Source organism: Pseudoliparis swirei, chromosome 18 (genome assembly GCF_029220125.1).
Source record: "Pseudoliparis swirei isolate HS2019 ecotype Mariana Trench chromosome 18, NWPU_hadal_v1, whole genome shotgun sequence".
NCBI classification, from domain to species: Eukaryota; Metazoa; Chordata; class Actinopteri; order Perciformes; family Liparidae; genus Pseudoliparis; species Pseudoliparis swirei.
In genome coordinates, this window is record NC_079405.1 from 4,890,975 (window position 1) to 4,909,823 (window position 18,849).

The 18,849-nt window shown below is 48.0% G+C and overlaps 1 protein-coding gene across 4 annotated transcripts in view; it reads right to left on the reverse strand.

Annotated features, from left to right (window-relative positions):
* Window positions 1-13,250: 13,250 nt before the first annotated feature.
* ephb2b (eph receptor B2b) overlaps window positions 13,251-18,849 on the reverse strand; it is a 131,661-nt gene continuing 126,062 nt past the window's right edge. For all 4 annotated transcript variants that reach the window (XM_056437268.1, XM_056437266.1, XM_056437267.1 and 1 more), the window contains exons 14-16: window positions 17,849-18,042; window positions 17,274-17,429; window positions 13,251-16,663 (exon numbers count right to left, since the gene is read on the reverse strand). In XM_056437268.1, the coding sequence (XP_056293243.1) occupies window positions 16,555-16,663; window positions 17,274-17,429; window positions 17,849-18,042 (459 nt within the window). In that variant the 3' untranslated portion in view covers window positions 13,251-16,554. The remainder of the gene's footprint in view (window positions 16,664-17,273; window positions 17,430-17,848; window positions 18,043-18,849) is intronic.

The window sequence follows — 18,849 nt, forward strand, 5'->3', positions numbered from 1 at the left end:
GTCCATGAAAATGAAGCAGTCCCGAGCCAGAAACACGGGGGGGGGGGGGATATGTTCAACAGAACCCCCAAAGAACTGGAACTGGGCTTCAAGGAGAAACAAGAGGCGAACGGGACATCAGTCAAAAACATAGTCGATACTTATTTTTTACGGTTTTCATACATTCGAGTGGGATTGAAAATGGAAATATTCCGTGCACGTTTTCATTCAACGGGTCGTAGCGACACGGAACATTATTTGCAATTCCTACAACATGAAACGTGTTTATGAGCACTGAAAAGAACCCGCGAGGGGGGGGGGGGTGGGACCAGGCCGCCATGACGCCACATGAAGAGAACCTTTAGGGCTTGGAGGCGGCGCTGCTCGTGTAAATAAAAGGTCGACGTGGCTACGATCAATATTTCTTCCGTTAGCGAAGCGGCGCGTGGAGGTCGTCGTCGTCGCGCCGAGACACAAAACCATCAGCTGACTCTTCGCCGCTCGTTGTTTTGACTTTCCCGCTCCGCCTCCCTCTCCTCCTGCCATGTCTCATGTGATCATGTAATCTGAGTCCACGGTGAAGCCTGAGCGAGTTCTGAATCCAACAAAGTAGCTTTTAAATTAAAGCTACGTGAGAAGTTTATCGGCTAACTTCTACGTCTCTGCTTTTGTACACACACACACACACACACACCCTGAACATCGTCATCCTGTGTCACTCATCTGAGGACGATGTGGTTGCCATGTTAATAATACCCCCCCCCCAATCCATCCTTTGAGGAGATCCGAGGTGACCTCTGACCTTTCCTGTATCACTGACCGACTCGAGGACACACACACCTCGACACACACCTCGCTGCAACTCAAAAAGTTATTGCGACGTCTGCACCAGACCAGAGAGAGAGAGAGAGAGAGATAATGAGTCGTCCCCCACCTATGCTTTTGACTGATGTCCCGTTCGCCTCTTGCTTCTCCTTGAAGCCCAGTTCCAGTCCTTTGGGGGTTCTGTTGAACATATTTCATCCCCGCTCAGACGTGAAGTGGTCCGCTTCACGCAGTCAGGTCCAAGTGTTCCTCCCTCTTTCATAAAATACTCTTCTCTCATAAATTGCAGGTTGTCTAGACAACCAGAGACCTTGGAGGGGGGGGGGCGTGTCCTCTGGACTGGGACACCAGTTGTCCAACACTGCCCCCTTGTGGTGAGACGTGTCCACTGCGCAACTCAAAGACGGTTTGAAGAACCCTTTGACTTGCAGTTCTCTCCCGTTTGGTTTCCTCTCAAGAAGCATGTCGTCATATTCATGAAGGGTTCGTTTCACACGGTGACTCTTTATGTCGTGGCTGCACCACTCCAACAAATGGAAATATTTCCCCAAATTTGATCCGGCATTTTTGGTTTCTTTTGGAAAATATTTCAGAATGTATTTCTACACTATATTGGAGACAGTATACTCTATGATATATACTTATACACAGTGCATATCACATGTGGGATTTCTGCCACGTCATTTCTTTAAAACTTCTTACCATGAAATAGAAATACACTGTATTCCATATTTGAGTATTGGCATTAGCAGACGTTTGCATTAGCATACGTTAGCAGAGCATTAGCAGACGTTAGCATTAGCTGATGTTAGCAGACCAAGTGCTTTGAATAAATCCATACTACCTTATTATTTTGTATATAACATTTTGATGTATTGTTTTTAATGCAGTTTGCCAACAATACCAGGATGTATTCATGCAACTAGTCTCTTATTCAGTATGTGAGCCAGCTTTCTTTTCTTTTGACCAGAAGGTCAAAGTTCAAGGTGACTGTGTATGATGAAGTAGCATATCCCAATTAAATGCACACTACACACAATAGTACACACTTTACAGAGGCCGGATGCAGCAGGAGAAAAGTTGGATACAATCTGCCACCTCACCACTAGGTGGCACCAAAGCCTTGAAACATAACCCCTGCTTTAGTTCTTTTCTCCAACTTACAGCATCTTTCTTTTGTTTCTTCATGAAACAAATAAGAACTTCCGATTATGAAATATGATTTTTAAATGTATTTCTTTCAACTCATCAGATCCGTGCCGTCGTGTCGCGGTGACGGACCGGATTGGCTAAATATCTCCAATGTAGTTTCATCTCTTGAGAAACCGATCGGCAAAACGAAATCACAAAATGCATCGTACCTTTTCATCCGTATGAATCCATTCAATGCAACCGTGGAGAACACCGTGCGTCGACTGGCACTTGTTCAACAATTTAGATTTGGATAAATATACAGATGTGCTCATATTTGACCTCACATGACAGAATTTGTGAAATATTGCCAATTCTTCGGAGGATATTATTGATCATGCAGAATACTTTTCTTTCAGTAATGGTGTGTTATCACATCATTGCGTGCGCCCTTATTTTAATAATTATTGAAATCACCCACATGACCCTGATCAGTTATTACTAAAGTTTTCTACCATTGAATGTTTAGCTTGATATAATACACACACACATGGTTGTATTGGCTTATTGTGCTGGATTGTAATTTGTGTCGGCAATCTGACAATGACAACTAAAAGTCTTCCCAAGTATAGGTGTTAAAGCATCATTAATCCACCTTATTATTGTCTCCGCCATGTTGTATTTGTTATACTGTTATCATCTCCTTTATGGGAGTCCAAGTACATTTACTCAAGTATACTGGGCTGAAATACAATGTTTACATATTTGTGAAATATTGCTATTTTCTGCTAATTTCTGCTTCTAATGTTTAAGTTTTTATGCCACTAAATGTATTTTAGTAGTACTACTTACTTTAAAGCCCCATAATGGAGTTTTTCGCTTTTAGCGCCCTCTTCAGTTTTGGAGGTATTTAACGTTTACTTCAGTGACGTAAATACCCAGTTACGATAGATGCCGCCTCGCATACACTTGTATTGATGACCAGACGAAGTCAGAAACCAAGAAATGATGTCAACCGATAAGGTCAGAATATTCAAAGATTTTACATAAATATGACTGCATTGTTTTATTCATTGTGATATCGGAGATGAATGCTAACATAACCAAAAGAATGACAACATTTAGTTTAGATCAAATACCGATCGCGTCTTCAGCCTATATACGTTGTTTTCTAAATGTTTGAATGTGGAGTACATGTGATCGAATACAATATTGTTGACAACACCAAAAAGCTCCATATTCATAATTTACATTGGAACGTGTAATTCATTACAAGAGACTTCTCTTGCTTCGCCCTTATACTGGAGCTGCGAGCATGGAGTGGCACTATATGACATTGCGTAATCACTGCCAGAAAGCAGGTCGAAGTCCATCCGCCCCGGATCGGGCGGCCCCAGAATCCTACATAGCGGAGTTATTTCCCCACAGACCCCCGATGGAAATGGCGGAGCCGCAAATCGCCATATTAAAAGTCATTGTAGCGGCACAATTTTTTTCAAGCTGTTATTTTAAGGTACAATTGTTGCATAATGTTACTTTATAGCATATGTTGTTTATATATTTGTTGTAGTGTAAAAAGTACAGAGCAAAATTATACAACACACTAAAAGGACTCAGTCAGCATAAACCAGATTTTTTAAATATAATACTTTTGTACTTTTGCTTAAGTAGCGTGTACAGATGGGAAAGCTCTGTGTCTACTTGATTGTGAAAGGGAAAGACGAGACATCCGGTGATGGCGTGTCTTCACCACTAGGTGGCGACCAAGATCTATTCTTTAAAAAGATTCTGGGTTACGCTGATTTATTTGTTGCTGCACAAACTCAAACGATGTCTGCAAAACAATTTATTGACTCAGTGTTTTGAATATTTACACGCAATCATGTGTATTTTTTTAAAATAATACAAAAAGAATTTCATATGATATAAAATATAATGCACAAATAATGTCAAAATGTACTTGATGATTTCCATTTTACGTTGGAACTTCTGTTCTTCCCCACTTTATTTTGGAGAGAAATCTTCTTTCACGACACAAAATATGTTTGGAGATTTTTAATTACAAGTCCTTTACAGAGTCGGATTATTAATTTTGCCTCCATCTCGTCTTGCCTCCATCTCGTCTTGCCTCCATCTCGTCTTGACTCCATCTCGTCTTGCCTCCATCTCATCTTGCCTCCATCTCGTCTTGCCTCCATCTCGTCTTGCCTCCATCTCGTCTTGCCTCCATCTCGTCTTGACTCCATCTCGTCTTGCCTCCATCTCGTCTTGCCTCCATCTCGTCTTGCCTCCATCTCGTCTTGCCTCCATCTCGTCTTGACTCCATCTCGTCTTGCCTCCATCTCGTCTTGACTCCATCTCGTCTTGCCTCCATCTCGTCTTGCCTCCATCTCGTCTTGACTCCATCTCGTCTTGCCTCCATCTCGTCTTGCCTCCATCTCGCCTCCATCTCGTCTTGCCTCCATCTCGTCTTGCCTTCATCTCATCTTGCCTCCATCTCATCTTGACTCCATCTCGTCTTGCCTCCATCTCGTCTTGCCTCCATCTCATCTTGCCTCCATCTCGTCTTGCCTCCATCTCATCTTGCCCACTTCTCGTCTTGCCTCCATCTCATCTTGCCTCCATCTCGTCTTGACTCCATCTCATCTTGCCTCCATCTCGTCTTGCCTCCATCTCATCTTGCCTCCATCTCGTCTTGCCTCCATCTCATCTTGCCTCCATCTTGTTTTGCCTCCATCTCGTCTTGCCTCCATCTCATCTTGCCCACTTCTCGTCTTGCCTCCATCTCGTCTTGCCTCCATCTCATCTTGCCTCCATCTCGTTTTGCCTCCATCTCATCTTGCCTCCATCTCGTCTTGCCTCTATCTCATCTTGCCTCCATCTCATCTTGCCTCCATCTCGTCTTGACTCCATCTCATCTTGCCTCCATCTCGTCTTGCCTCCATCTCGTCTTGCCTCCATCTCATCTTGCCTCCATCTCGTCTTGACTCCATCTCATCTTGCCTCCATCTCGTCTTGCCTCCATCTCATCTTGCCTCCATCTCGTCTTGCCTCCATCTCGTCTTGCCTCCATCTCATCTTGCCTCCATCTCGTCTTGCCTCCATCTCGTCTTGACTCCATCTCGTCTTGCCTCCATCTCGTCTTGCCTCCATCTCATCTTGCCTCCATCTCGTCTTGCCTCCATCTCGTCTTGCCTCCATCTCGTCTTACCTCCATCTCGTCTTGACTCCATCTCGTCTTGCCTCCATCTCGTCTTGCCTCCATCTCGTCTTGCCTCCATCTCGTCTTGACTCCATCTCGTCTTGCCTCCATCTCGTCTTGCCTCCATCTCGTCTTGCCTCCATCTCGTCTTGACTCCATCTCGTCTTGCCTCCATCTCGTCTTGCCTCCATCTCGCCTTGCCTCCATCTCGTCTTGCCTCCATCTCGTCTTGCCTCCATCTCGTCTTGCCTCCATCTCGTCTTGACTCCATCTCATCTTGCCTCCATCTCATCTTGACTCCATCTCGTCTTGCCTCCATCTCGTCTTGCCTCCATCTCATCTTGCCCACTTCTCGTCTTGCCTCCATCTCGTCTTGCCTCCATCTCATCTTGCCTCCATCTCGTCTTGACTCCATCTCGTCTTGCCTCCATCTCGTCTTGCCTCCATCTCGTCTTGCCTCCATCTCATCTTGCCTCCATCTCGTCTTGACTCCATCTCATCTTGCCTCCATCTCGTCTTGCCTCCATCTCATCTTGCCTCCATCTCGTCTTGCCTCCATCTCGTCTTGCCTCCATCTCGTCTTGCCTCCATCTCGTCTTGCCTCCATCTCGTCTTGACTCCATCTCGTCTTGCCTCCATCTCGTCTTGCCTCCATCTCATCTTGCCTCCATCTCGTCTTGCCTCCATCTCGTCTTGCCTCCATCTCGTCTTGCCTCCATCTCGTCTTGCCTCCATCTCGTCTTGACTCCATCTCGTCTTGCCTCCATCTCGTCTTGCCTCCATCTCGTCTTGCCTCCATCTCATCTTGACTCCATCTCGTCTTGCCTCCATCTCGTCTTGACTCCATCTCGTCTTGCCTCCATCTCGTCTTGCCTCCATCTCGTCTTGACTCCATCTCGTCTTGCCTCCATCTCGTCTTGCCTCCATCTCGCCTTGCCTCCATCTCGTCTTGCCTCCATCTCGTCTTGCCTCCATCTCGTCTTGACTCCATCTCATCTTGCCTCCATCTCGTCTTGCCTCCATCTCATCTTGCCCACTTCTCGTCTTGCCTCCATCTCGTCTTGCCTCCATCTCATCTTGCCTCCATCTCGTTTTGCCTCCATCTCGTCTTGCCTCCATCTCATCTTGCCCACTTCTCGTCTTGCCTCCATCTCGTCTTGCCTCCATCTCATCTTGCCTCCATCTCGTTTTGCCTCCATCTCATCTTGCCTCCATCTCGTCTTGCCTCCATCTCATCTTGCCTCCATCTCATCTTGCCTCCATCTCGTCTTGACTCCATCTCATCTTGCCTCCATCTCGTCTTGCCTCCATCTCGTCTTGCCTCCATCTCATCTTGCCTCCATCTCGTCTTGACTCCATCTCATCTTGCCTCCATCTCGTCTTGCCTCCATCTCATCTTGCCTCCATCTCGTCTTGACTCCATCTCATCTTGCCTCCATCTCGTCTTGACTCCATCTCATCTTGCCTCCATCTCGTCTTGCCTCCATCTCATCTTGCCTCCATCTCGTCTTGACTCCATCTCATCTTGCCTCCATCTCGTCTTGCCTCCATCTCATCTTGCCTCCATCTCGTCTTGACTCCATCTCATCTTGCCTCCATCTCATCTTGCCTCCATCTCGTCTTGCCTCCATCTCATCTTGCCTCCATCTCGTCTTGCCTCCATCTCGTCTTGCCTCCATCTCATCTTGCCTCCATCTCATCTTGCCTCCATCTCGTCTTGCCTCCATCTCATCTTGCCTCCATCTCGTCTTGACTCCATCTCATCTTGCCTCCATCTCATCTTGCCTCCATCTCGTCTTGCCTCCATCTCGTCTTGCCTCCATCTCATCTTGCCTCCATTTCGTCTTGCTTCCATCTCGTCTTGCCTCCATCTCGTCTTGCCTCCATCTCGTCTTGCCTCCATCTCATCTTGCCTCCATCTTGTCTTGCCTCCATCTCGTCTTGTCTCCATCTCATCTTGTCTCCATCTCATCTTGCCTCCATCTCGTCTTGCCTCCATCTCGTCTTGCCTCCATCTCATCTTGCCTCCATCTCGTCTTGACTCCATCTCATCTTGCCTCCATCTCTTCTTGCCTCCATCTCGCCGCCTCCATCTCGTCTTGCCTCCATCTCGTCTTGCCTCCATCTCGTCTTGCCTCCATCTCATCTTGCCTCTATCTCGTCTTGCCTCCATCTCGTCTTGCCTCCATCTCATCTTGCCTCCATCTCGTCTTGCCTCCATCTCGTCTTGACTCCATCTCGTCTTGCCTCCATCTCGTCTTGACTCCATCTCGTCTTGCCTCCATCTCGTCTTGCCTCCATCTCGTCTTGACTCCATCTCGTCTTGCCTCCATCTCGTCTTGCCTCCATCTCGCCTTGCCTCCATCTCGTCTTGCCTCCATCTCGTCTTGCCTCCATCTCGTCTTGACTCCATCTCATCTTGCCTCCATCTCATCTTGACTCCATATCGTCTTGCCTCCATCTCATCTTGCCTCCATCTCGTCTTGCCTCCATCTCATCTTGCCCACTTCTCGTCTTGCCTCCATCTCATCTTGCCTCCATCTCGTTTTGCCTCCATCTCGTCTTGCCTCCATCTCATCTTGCCTCCATCTCATCTTGCCCACTTCTCGTCTTGCCTCCATCTCATCTTGCCTCCATCTCGTTTTGCCTCCATCTCGTCTTGCCTCCATCTCGTCTTGACTCCATCTCGTCTTGCCTCCATCTCATCTTGCCTCCATCTCGTCTTGACTCCATCTCATCTTGCCTCCATCTTGTCTTGCCTCCATCTCATCTTGCCTCCATCTCGTCTTGCCTCCATCTCATCTTGCCTCCATCTCGTCTTGACTCCATCTCATCTTGCCTCCATCTCATCTTGCCTCCATCTCGTCTTGCCTCCATCTCGTCTTGCCTCCATCTCATCTTGCCTCCATCTCGTCTTGCTTCCATCTCATCTTGCCTCCATCTCGTCTTGCCTCCATCTCGTCTTGCCTCCATCTCGTCTTGCCTCCATCTCATCTTGCCTCCATCTCATCTTGCCTCCATCTCGTCTTGCCTCCATCTCGTCTTGCCTCCATCTCGTCTTGCCTCCATCTCATCTTGCCTCCATCTCATCTTGCCTCCATCTCATCTTGCCTCCATCTCATCTTGCCTCCATCTCGTCTTGCCTCCATCTCTTCTTGCCTCCATCTCGTCTTGCCTCCATCTCATCTTGCCTCCATCTCTTCTTGCCTCCATCTCGCCGCCTCCATCTCATCTTGCCTCCATCTCTTCTTGCCTCCATCTCATCTTGCCTCCATCTCATCTTGCCTCCATCTCGTCTTGCCTCCATCTCATCTTGCCTCCATCTCGTCTTGCCTCCATCTCATCTCGCCTCCATCTCGTCTTGCCTCCATCTCGTCTTGCCTCCATCTCGTCTTGACTCCATCTCATCTTGCCTCCATCTCTTCTTGCCTCCATCTCGCCGCCTCCATCTCATCTTGCCTCCATCTCTTCTTGCCTCCATCTCATCTTGCCTCCATCTCATCTTGCCTCCATCTCGTCTTGCCTCCATCTCATCTTGCCTCCATCTCGTCTTGCCTCCATCTCATCTTGCCTCCATCTCGTCTTGCCTCCATCTCATCTTGCCTCCATCTCATCTTGCCTCCATCTCTTCTTGCCTCCATCTCGTCTTGTCTCCATCTCATCTTGCCTCCACCTCGTCTTGCCTCCATCTCACCGCCTCCATCTCGTCTTGCCTCCATCTCATCTTGCCTCCATCTCATCTTGCCTCCATCTCTTCTTGCCTCCATCTCGTCTTGCCTCCATCTCATCTTGCATCCATCTCGTCTTGCCTCCATCTCATCTTGCCTCCATCTCATCTTGCCTCCATTTCTTCTTGCCTCCATCTCGTCTTGCCTCCATCTCATCTTGCCTCCATCTCATCTTGCCTCCATCTCGTCTTGCCTCCATCTCACCTTGCCTCCATCTCTTCTTGCCTCCATCTCATCTTGCCTCCATCTCATCTTGCCTCCATCTCGTCTTGCCTCCATCTCATCTTGCCTCCATCTCATCTTGCCTCCATCTCTTCTTGCCTCCATCTCGTCTTGCCTCCATCTCATCTTGCATCCATCTCGTCTTGCCTCCATCTCGTCTTGCCTCCATCTCATCTTGCCTCCATCTCATCTTGACTCCATCTCACCACCTCCATCTCGTCTTGCCTCCATCTCACCTTGCCTTCATCTTTCTCTTTGCACGCCCTCCTGCTGCCGGAGGCGGAGATGGAGCTCAGCCCAGAAACCCCCCGAGCGCGCCCCTGCGAGGGGAAAGAGATCCTCTTCTGGTTCTGCCCGCCGCGATGTGTCCTCTGTGGCTCGTGTTACTCAAGTGGAAGGAAACTAAGAAGAGCAAAAGTTTGGGGACTCGGAGTCACAGAGAGTTCAAGTGTCTCCGTGTCTCACAGCGTCTTCACGGCGCTTATTGTGCACACATGGAGTACAAATATCCCCCGTTTCACAGGCTGGTTATGAGTAAACCGTAAACATGACGCGGAGAGTCTTTCTTTACATAAATATTCATATAACAACTCATTAAAGTTACTTGCTTTGCGATTATCTGCATATAAACAGGTTTAAGAGGAAGTAACTTGGCTATGAAAGCTCGTTTTCACCGATAACAACGCTGTTGTCTGTCCGTGATTGATGGCTTCTGTGTCCTTTGATTTCTCTGCCGAGCCCAGAGCAGCACGGATCAAACATGGTTATTATTTACAACCGAGGCCCCTGCAGGGCCCCGCATTAACCTCTCATTCTTATTTACTGTTGCTGCTGGCCTGTATTAAGCGCAGTCAGAGACCAGTTAGATATTGATGTAATTCTCGGTACCCCGAGCCCAGATGTCCAGAAATTTCTCGGACGCATTAATCCCGGCAAAGGGTCTTTTCGCCGTCTGCGACGCGTTAGCCACTGTCTCGTAACTCTCCTAAAACGCGGCTCCTGGGGTCCGACTCGAGAGCTTCTTGCCAATTAAGGGCAACCGTACGGTAAGCAGATCCATTCCTCCAGCGGCCCGAGGAGCCACGATGTCTTATTTCATTCTAATTCCACTTTCCATCAGGTTGTTGGGGATCGGGGGCATGATGGGAAATGGCTTGTGACAGTTCTGATCCGTTTGGAGGTCTTTCCACGACGCGTTGCCCCTAATGACCTCCTGGGCCACAGACAGTTTTGGCCACAGATGCCATTTTGGCAGACGCTTGCAGAGAACGAGGTTATTTACTTTGAGACGGAACAGCAGCCACCGAACTTGATTTAAACATATATTATAACATGAGGGCTCTTTTATAACGAGGCCTGTTTGTTGTTTACTCATTGTGTGATTAATGAGTTCAGACTCTATACATGTGTACACGCTTTGTTTTCGTCATTTGCATTTAATAAAGGTTCTTAAATCTGTAATAAGGCCTTTTGTATGAACATCTGTTTGAGTTGCCAGAAATAAACAAACGATGTGTTTATCTTGTTTGTCTTTTTGCTGCTTTTGAATCCATAAGAAACCCAGCAGGGCATTCATCATCTGGAATATGGCTGCAGACCATCTGGACACACACACACACACACACAAAAATGTAAATCCATACTTACAACTAATTAACATTTCCAACTGCTGACTGGGGGGTTTATTTGAGTGAGAAACGCATCACTCTTTCTTATTGGATTACTCATTTCGGAGTGCTTGTGGTCCAGATGCTCTGCAGACGCTCCGGAGAAGAGGGTTACGGTCCTCGACTGACGAGAAGCGGAGAAGTTGGTTTACCACCAATTACCGCCATCTCACATCAAACGGCGCGTCGCCAGCGTCGCTCAGGCTTTCCCCAAACTGTCGCCGTGTTTTGCTGATTTTCGGTCCATTTTCATTTCAGAGCGTTACTGAATTCTTCATCGGCGATGATGGGAGGAAATTCTTTCTTCGTCTCATGAATACAAAAGACTTTGAGCTGATCGAGGCGTTTATTGAACGTCTGACTGTCGGCTCTAGCTGCACACTGTTAAAAAAACACAATACTAAAAAAAATCACTTTTCAAAGTGTAGTTCGAGGTGGAAAACCTCAAATTGCGCACGGATGAAATGCTAGAAAGCCAACGGCGTCCATTTTATTCAACCGTAAACAAAGCCAGCCGGTGTTTATTGTGTTTATTGTGTTTATTGTGTGTTAAGAGCTTAGGAAGTACAATCAGTTCTGACACTGACGCAGATCGGTATTTTTAGTAGTTGCATCATCCCGCAAAGCTCTGTCATCCTTAAATGAATCAAAAGAAATGAAGCTCACGGTCGAACAGACTGACGTGTCCTCAAACCCAAAGAGTCGATTAAACTCGCAGCGCGTTTGTTTCCAGACGACGGCAGACGGAGACGAACGCGCAGGCTGTGAATCACCTCCAACGCCTCCCCTCTAATCCACCGCCACTCAACCCACCACAACACAGTCTTTGTGCCCCCCCCCCCCCCCCCGCCAGTAACTCGAACCCACCGTCCATCACACGTGACGCTCTGGGCCTTTCCTGAAAATACGGCCACTGCTGGACATTTAATCAGTCACATGACACTCTGTAACCTCCCTTCCCCAACACACACACACACATCCATCTATTCCTCCCCCATATGTACACTATGACCCTCGGAGCTCCATGTTGCCCCCCCTCCTCCCCCCCCTGTCCCCCGAGTCATCAAGGTGTAAGGAGGTGGATGGACTTACAGGTGGTCGGGCCTGAAAAGTAAGAAAGGGTTTGGCGCCCCAGCGGGGGTCCCCCCCCCCCCTTCACCCCTCCACTCCCGCTTCACGGGCTAAACCTCTTACCACGCGCCCTTCTCTCCCGCGGGTCAGGCCAAGGTCTCCAGCCTTTCACGCGTTAGCCGCTAATGAGGTTTGGAACCCGCCGGGCGAGGTGAGCGGAGTCTGACCTTTACTGACCTTTACTCCAGGAGAACGGAGCCGCGTGGAGGCGGCGGCGCCGGCGGCGAAATCGCTTCTGACATTAAACCGCGGGACAATGTGCAGACGCACGGATACACCGAGAGACGGGACGCGCGCTCGGAGGCTAAAACATGAACGCCGCTGGATCTTTGGTAAGCCGGCCGATTCACAGAATACTTTTAGCCGAAGTGCTGGACGCACCAGGACGCGAGTCAAGACTCCGGCGGGTTCTGGTGTGAAGATCGAGAGCCGCAGCATCCGCCACTATTATTTAAATGTTTACTTTCGGAGAAGTTGGATTGTTTCTTGAGTTTAAAATGAGCTGGAAACGAATGAGCTGGTTGTTAGGAACTGGAAAACATGTCCGGAACTTTTTTGTTGTTGTTGTAAACCCAGATTGGAATGAGGGTATTTTTAATGATAGGATTCTGAACCAGAAGTTAATGAAGCAGTGAGAGAAACATGGGTTAAAGTTTCCAGGTCCGACTGAAGTCGTTTTCATTTAGGCCTTCAAAGGCTGATTGATTTAAAGTTATAGTTATTTTTAGTGTGCAATAGACACTGCAGTCCTGCTTTTATATTCCTCAAAATAAAATCACATAGTAAAACAACCCAAATATATTCTTTTTCAACTATTTAAAAAATATATATATTTGTATTATTATTTCATGGAAATTAAATCTATAATGCAGTGTATCTGTCTCTCTATTTAAAAAAAAGATAAATATCAATAAGACACATTTATTCACTATTTAATACATTTAAATATGTCAAATAAAACTTTAAGAACAGCAAAACTCGTCAGAATCGGACATCTTTCCGTAGCCGGTTAGCTTCAGAAGTAGCGTAGCTGCTCGTCTTCGTCTTGATTCGGCCACATTAACATTTTGTTATCATCTAGAATTAGTTTTTACGAAAATGTCGGTTCATCAAAATGTAGTTTTACAGATATTAACTCTACAAAAACAACAAATTGGATTCATTTAGTAAACACTTTAACCTGCTAGCTTAATGTATTAGTGGTCTCCTTGGTATTAAAATGTCAGTTCAGTTAACTGAATATTTAATAATAAGCCTCAGTCACCTGTAGTTTAAATAGTGCTGGACATTAGCTGTGGCGACGCCATCATAACTAAACAAACAAACAAACAAACATTTTCTGACAACGAATAAACCGACGACTCATCGCTGTTTAATAACAGATCTGTTTTTTATTTATTTATTGAGGAGAGTCAAGTTGGGCTTTCCATTTTTAGAAAATAAACCAATGGCAATATTACAAATAATGAAATTGTTACATCATTCACAGGGTTACAGTCAATATACATTTATACAGAGATACAGGATGTCCCACCTCTCACAGTGGTCTGAACCGGGGTACGACAGGGGCTCCAGGAGGGCCAACAGCCAGAGTGGTAGTGGGGGGGGGCAACAGAGGGGAACACAGGGTCATGTTTTGGGTGGGGGGGGGGGGGGGTATCCAACAAGAGGGACGGGTGGACTTGTCCTGAGCAGCAGCCAGCGGTCGTCCATCAGCGGCCCGCTGGACCTGCTGCAGCATTCAGACTCTCTCTCTCTCTCGCTCTCTCTCTCTCTCTGTGGTATCAACCCGGCGAGCGGCGTCCGGGCCCCCGCGGCAGCAGAGGGCGCTCTGGCACTTTGTGCTGCAGCCATTTAAAGAAAAAGAAAAAGAAAAGGGAGCCATTTTCTGTCCCACCGGCTCCACCCACGGTCAGGGGGGGAGTGGTTTTTAACCTGTAATGTGAGAGGAGAGGGGACAGCGTATCGGACGCCGTGTGAGACCCTCGCGGCGTCTCCTCCAGTTTCCAGAGGAAAAACTCCAAAAAACGATATTTTTTATTTATCCTAGAGGAGCTGGAGGCAGCAGATTTTTGGTGCTTAAAAAAAAAAGTACAATAAAACTCATTAAATAATACGTAGTGTTTCTGGAAAGTGAGCGGGAGAAAATAAACTATGAGTGAGTGTAACACGAAGGACACCAGAGACTCCCAGTGGTCCCATGTTCAGCTCCTTACTGGGATGGACAGTCATGGACAATAATTTAACTTTAATCCAACATTCATCCTGATTTCATGGAGGAGATAAAAGAAACATCAACATATCAAGGACAATTTATTTTTATCGAAATATGCCCTCCATATGAACCGCACCAAATTTTAATAATCTTTAAATCTATACATTTTAAACGGTGTATAAATTGGACGTCGGGGCTTTATTTTTCAGATTACTTCCGGTCACTTCTCCCGCTCCCGCCGACTGAAACGATGTCTCTTTTTTTCTTTGTTTTTTCGGAGCCGTCAAAACCATAAGATACATAAATATTCACTGCAGCTTTTCAAACACTCCACATTCAATCAAAAGGTTCTTCTTCAAAGCGAAACCACACGCTCACCCTTCAAACCGAACGCGGCAAGAACAAATACTGACAGTAATACGCAACGTAAAGACGACTTCAGCGCGATTTATTTTGTACGTCTAGCGATAAGCCCCGCCCCCGTTTTTAAAGTAGTTTCTTGAAGCAAAGTTCGAGGATAATCGCGTGATTCATAACTCGAAAAGTCCGTGGACGAGCGTCCGGATGGCGCTCCGCCTGGCGCGTACTTTGGGCTCCTTCCTTTAAGGAGTGTCGGAGACGAGAAGACGAGAAGACGAGCAGCCTCTTCCTCACGGAGGGAAACCGATGAGCTGTGAGGTCTGGAGCGACGGAAAGAGAGGAAGACCGCCACGCCGCTGACATCGTTCAACAAACCCACGGCTGCTTCACTGTCCCCGGGGAATCGCGGCGTTGCAGCGAACTCCATCTTTCACCCTTCCGGCATCACCCGTTACCCTCCACGGTTACGGATGACCACCGTGAACGGTGACCGGCGGCTGTGACGTCACAGGGGGAGGCGGGACGTACGGCGGGAGGCGGGGCGGGAGGCGGGACGCGAGTCGCACCGTCCGTCCAATGAGACGAGGAGCGCACCGACGCGACTCGTGTTTCGGGATAAATGTCGAAGCGTCGACGGAAGATCCAGAGTGTTTGTTGGAGTCGGGCAAAAGACTCGGTGCAGGAAAAAAAACAACGAAAAAAAAAGAAAATGAAAACCTTTAAAAGTCATAATAACAACTCAATAATATCCATATAGAAACTGCAAAAATATAACACGGTGCATTTTCTTTTTCCAATTCAACAAACGCCTGATTGTAAAGTTCATGAACGCAGGTGTGGTATCAAAACTTGAATACGTTAAAATGTCTCCGGCAGAAAAGAAGAAGAAGAGGAGGAGGAAGAAGAAGAGGAGGAGGAAGAAGAAACTGGGGTTAGAGAGCGGCCATGTTGTTCTCCCCGACAGAAACGCTGCAGCAGATCAGAGCGCTGAAATGAACCACTCACTCAGCATGCCATCAAACACACCGCGTGTGTGTGTGTGTGTGTGTGCGACACGTGTGCACCGAAGTCGTCGGAGGTGAAGGAGGATGCTGTAACGGGAGGTGCTGTGTGTGTGTGTGTGTGTGTGGACTCTGATGTAAACAGTAGAACCTGTTTCTTTTTGTGTAGGATGTTGTTTGTTTGTTGTTGTTTATTCTCCCTTTTTTCTGCAAGCTATTATACATTTTTTTCCACAAAAGAAAAGACAGAAGTGGATCTGAACCCCCCCGTCGGCTCTTCAGCACCGGGCCGATGATCGGGCGGTGCAGAAAAAGGGGGAGGAGTTATATTTGGCAGGCTGTGAATACTTCACTGTGGAAGAAGAAGGAATACAAAATGAAGAAAAGCAAACGGCGTGGACGGCGAGAGGAACGCCGGGAGACGAGTTCTGCTCCGCGGCGTTTACACGGAGCGAGGAGAACACAAACACAAAAAGCTTTTTTCTTTCTCTTTTTCTTGAGTGTTTGATTCCTCTGAGATTCGTCTGAACGTGTTTGTTGACATCAGTCCATGTCAAATGTCCATTTCGTGTGTTTCCTCCCGGGGGGGGGGGGTCACTGCGCTCTACGGCCGGCCAATCAGAAGGCCCGAGAGCGTCTTCTCCTCCCGATGTCCCAAAAAAATGTCAAAGATGCAGAGACGATATCCACAGCTGGAGGAGCGGAGGGCGGCGGCGTCGGGTGTTCTCTATTGTTGTTGTTGTTGTTGCCCATTTAAAGGGTAGCGCTCCTACCGGTTCGTCTAAGTGTATCAGCTTATATCTATAAATGTAGATACACTCCTCGCCTTTTCCTCAGTTTTTTTCTCTTTTCTTTTTTCCTTTAAAAAAATTCTTTACAAAGTTATCAGAAGGACCCCCCCTCCCCCCCTCCTCCTGAAAAAAATATTCCACGGCGAGGGGACGAGAGGACGGGGGGGGACCGGAAGTCTGGCGGGAAGACCAGATACACTGTAACGCAAGGGGGGGAAAAACACCCACTCCCACCCCATCCTCCGCAGCCCCCCCCCCCTCTCCTCCTCCTCCTCCTCTGCTCCGCCCGGGGGGGGGGGGGGTCAGACCTCCACCGACTGGATCCGGTTCATCTGCGCCCGCATCATCTGCACGCTGTTGAGGATCTTCTTCTGATGGCCCGCTAGCGTCACGCCGACCCTGAGGATGTCCCTGTGGGGGGTGGGGGGGGGGACAGGTGTCAGGTTGTGTCAGCGCGCCCGTTAACGGCATCACGTCGCGCCGCGGCGACAACACCTGGACAACGGAGACGACGGCACGAGCAGCGGGCAGGAAACGGCTGCTCGGCCATCTTTGAAGCCGGCGAGCTTTTAGAACGGCGGATAACCCGATGAGTGCGTTAAGCCCCTCCCATCTCCGACCGGCAGACCTCGCTCTCATTGGACGACGCGTCGCTCTCCGGTTCGGTCGTGAGGGTTGAAGCTCGGCCGACGCCTCCTCCTCCTGCAGACAGGAAGTGCCGAGCATCTGTTTCCTCCGCAGGTGGCGCTCTTAACGAGGTCACATCTCGTGCGTAAGGAGCATTCCTGTCCTCTAACCCGCACCTCGCCGTCCTTAAACTGAGGTCAAAAGGGAGCGCCTGCTGAGCACATGGCCGAGGATTCAAACGGGGGAGGGGGCGATATTATGGCTTTGAGCCTCGACCTGCTAATTACATGCGGCGCAGGTAGCGCGTTCTCTATAGCGGGCGAGGGGGCGGAGTCTGGTGCTTTTTCTTTTTTTTTTTCCGAGACACGCCGTTAGGAGTCACGGGAACACTTACTCCATGGTCATCTGGGACACCACGTCAAACGTGGAGTAGTCGGCGCCGGAGAAGTTGTCTTTGTATTGGCCCATCTTGATGGCGTCCAGCCACTCGTCCACGGTGCTGAAGCTGGAGAAGTCTGGGATGCTGCGGTCCAGGAGAGGGAGGTGGACACTGAGGGGGGGGGGGACAATAAGGAGGCGTTAAGAATACCGCTCATACAAAATGGCAGGTTTTAAAGCTCCGGACCACCTGCATGTGATTCAAACGTGAATTATTACACGAGGCGCAGAAACTCGGGAGAATCCCGCCGGCCTGAACCGCCGTTTTCTAAACTGAATTTTTTGTGTAAGTGATCGGCTTTGAGGGGCCGATATTTCTCTTTCGGTGTCTCTGTGGGAACAAAATCTGGCTCTCGGTCCAACTGAAAGTACGGAAGGGAGGAGGGGGGGGAATGTAGATCAGTACCCCCCCCCCCCCTCCCTCCCTCGCTCTCAAAAGAAACACCAAGAGCAGAAAAAGAAAAACGTCTCAAACTAAATGTTTTGTTCGTTGCCGTGAAAACAGGATTCGGCGGGTCGGCGGCCGCTCACCCGGAGGACAGCGGGGTCGTGGCCTTCAGCGTGTTGGGGTTGCGGATCATCTTGTCCAGGTTGTTGACGATCTGGCTGAACTTGGGCCGGTTGTTGCGCTCCTTCTGCCAGCAGTCCAGCATGAGCTGGTGCAGCACGCTGGGGCAGTCCATGGGGGGGGGCAGCCGGTAGTCCTGCTCGATGGCGGTGATGACCTGCAGGGGGCGACAGAGAGCTCCGTGAGGCCTCGGCGACGGAGGAGAGGGCGGTGGATGACGGAGAGGAGAGCTCTGGACTTCAGTAAAAAGGGTTAATACCCTAAAAAACTAGAACGGGCACTCGGTAGAGCGCATACCTTCGCATAACACAAGATTGGGCATTGAATTATGAACATTTTGGCATTAGTTGCATGCCAATTGGATAAAAATTGACCGTGCTATGGTAAAAAGAAGATTTTGACCTTTTCACGACCTTGACCTTGACCTTTGACCCGATCAATCCCAAAATCTAATCAAATGGTCCCCGGATAATAACCAATCATTCCACCAAATTTCATGCGATTCGGTTTAATACTTTTTGACTTATGCGAGTAACACGAATACAAATAAATAAATAAATACACGGCAATCAAAACACAACCTTCCGCATTTTCAACGCGAAGGTAAAAATGTGTAAAAGCTTCTGTAACTAAATATTACCTGAGATGAAGTGATGAAGAAGAGGAATGTAACTCCTTAAAACTACTTTTATACACAGTTCACAAGATAAATGGTGAGATGATTTGTGTGGAAGGAAAGAAGAATAAATAGTGTATTGATTTATTGTTTTTAGTGTTTCTTTTCTGTGAAATATTGTAAAATTTTACTTCATGAAAATGAAACCATGTGAGAAGTTTGGACTGACAGACATCTGGAAGCATACACTGTGTAAAGACCGTTCGGTTTGATCTTTAACAATAAAGTGTTTTTATCATCTCAACCTGAAGAATAACTCAATAAGTCAAGTCGAGTAGTAAAAAAACA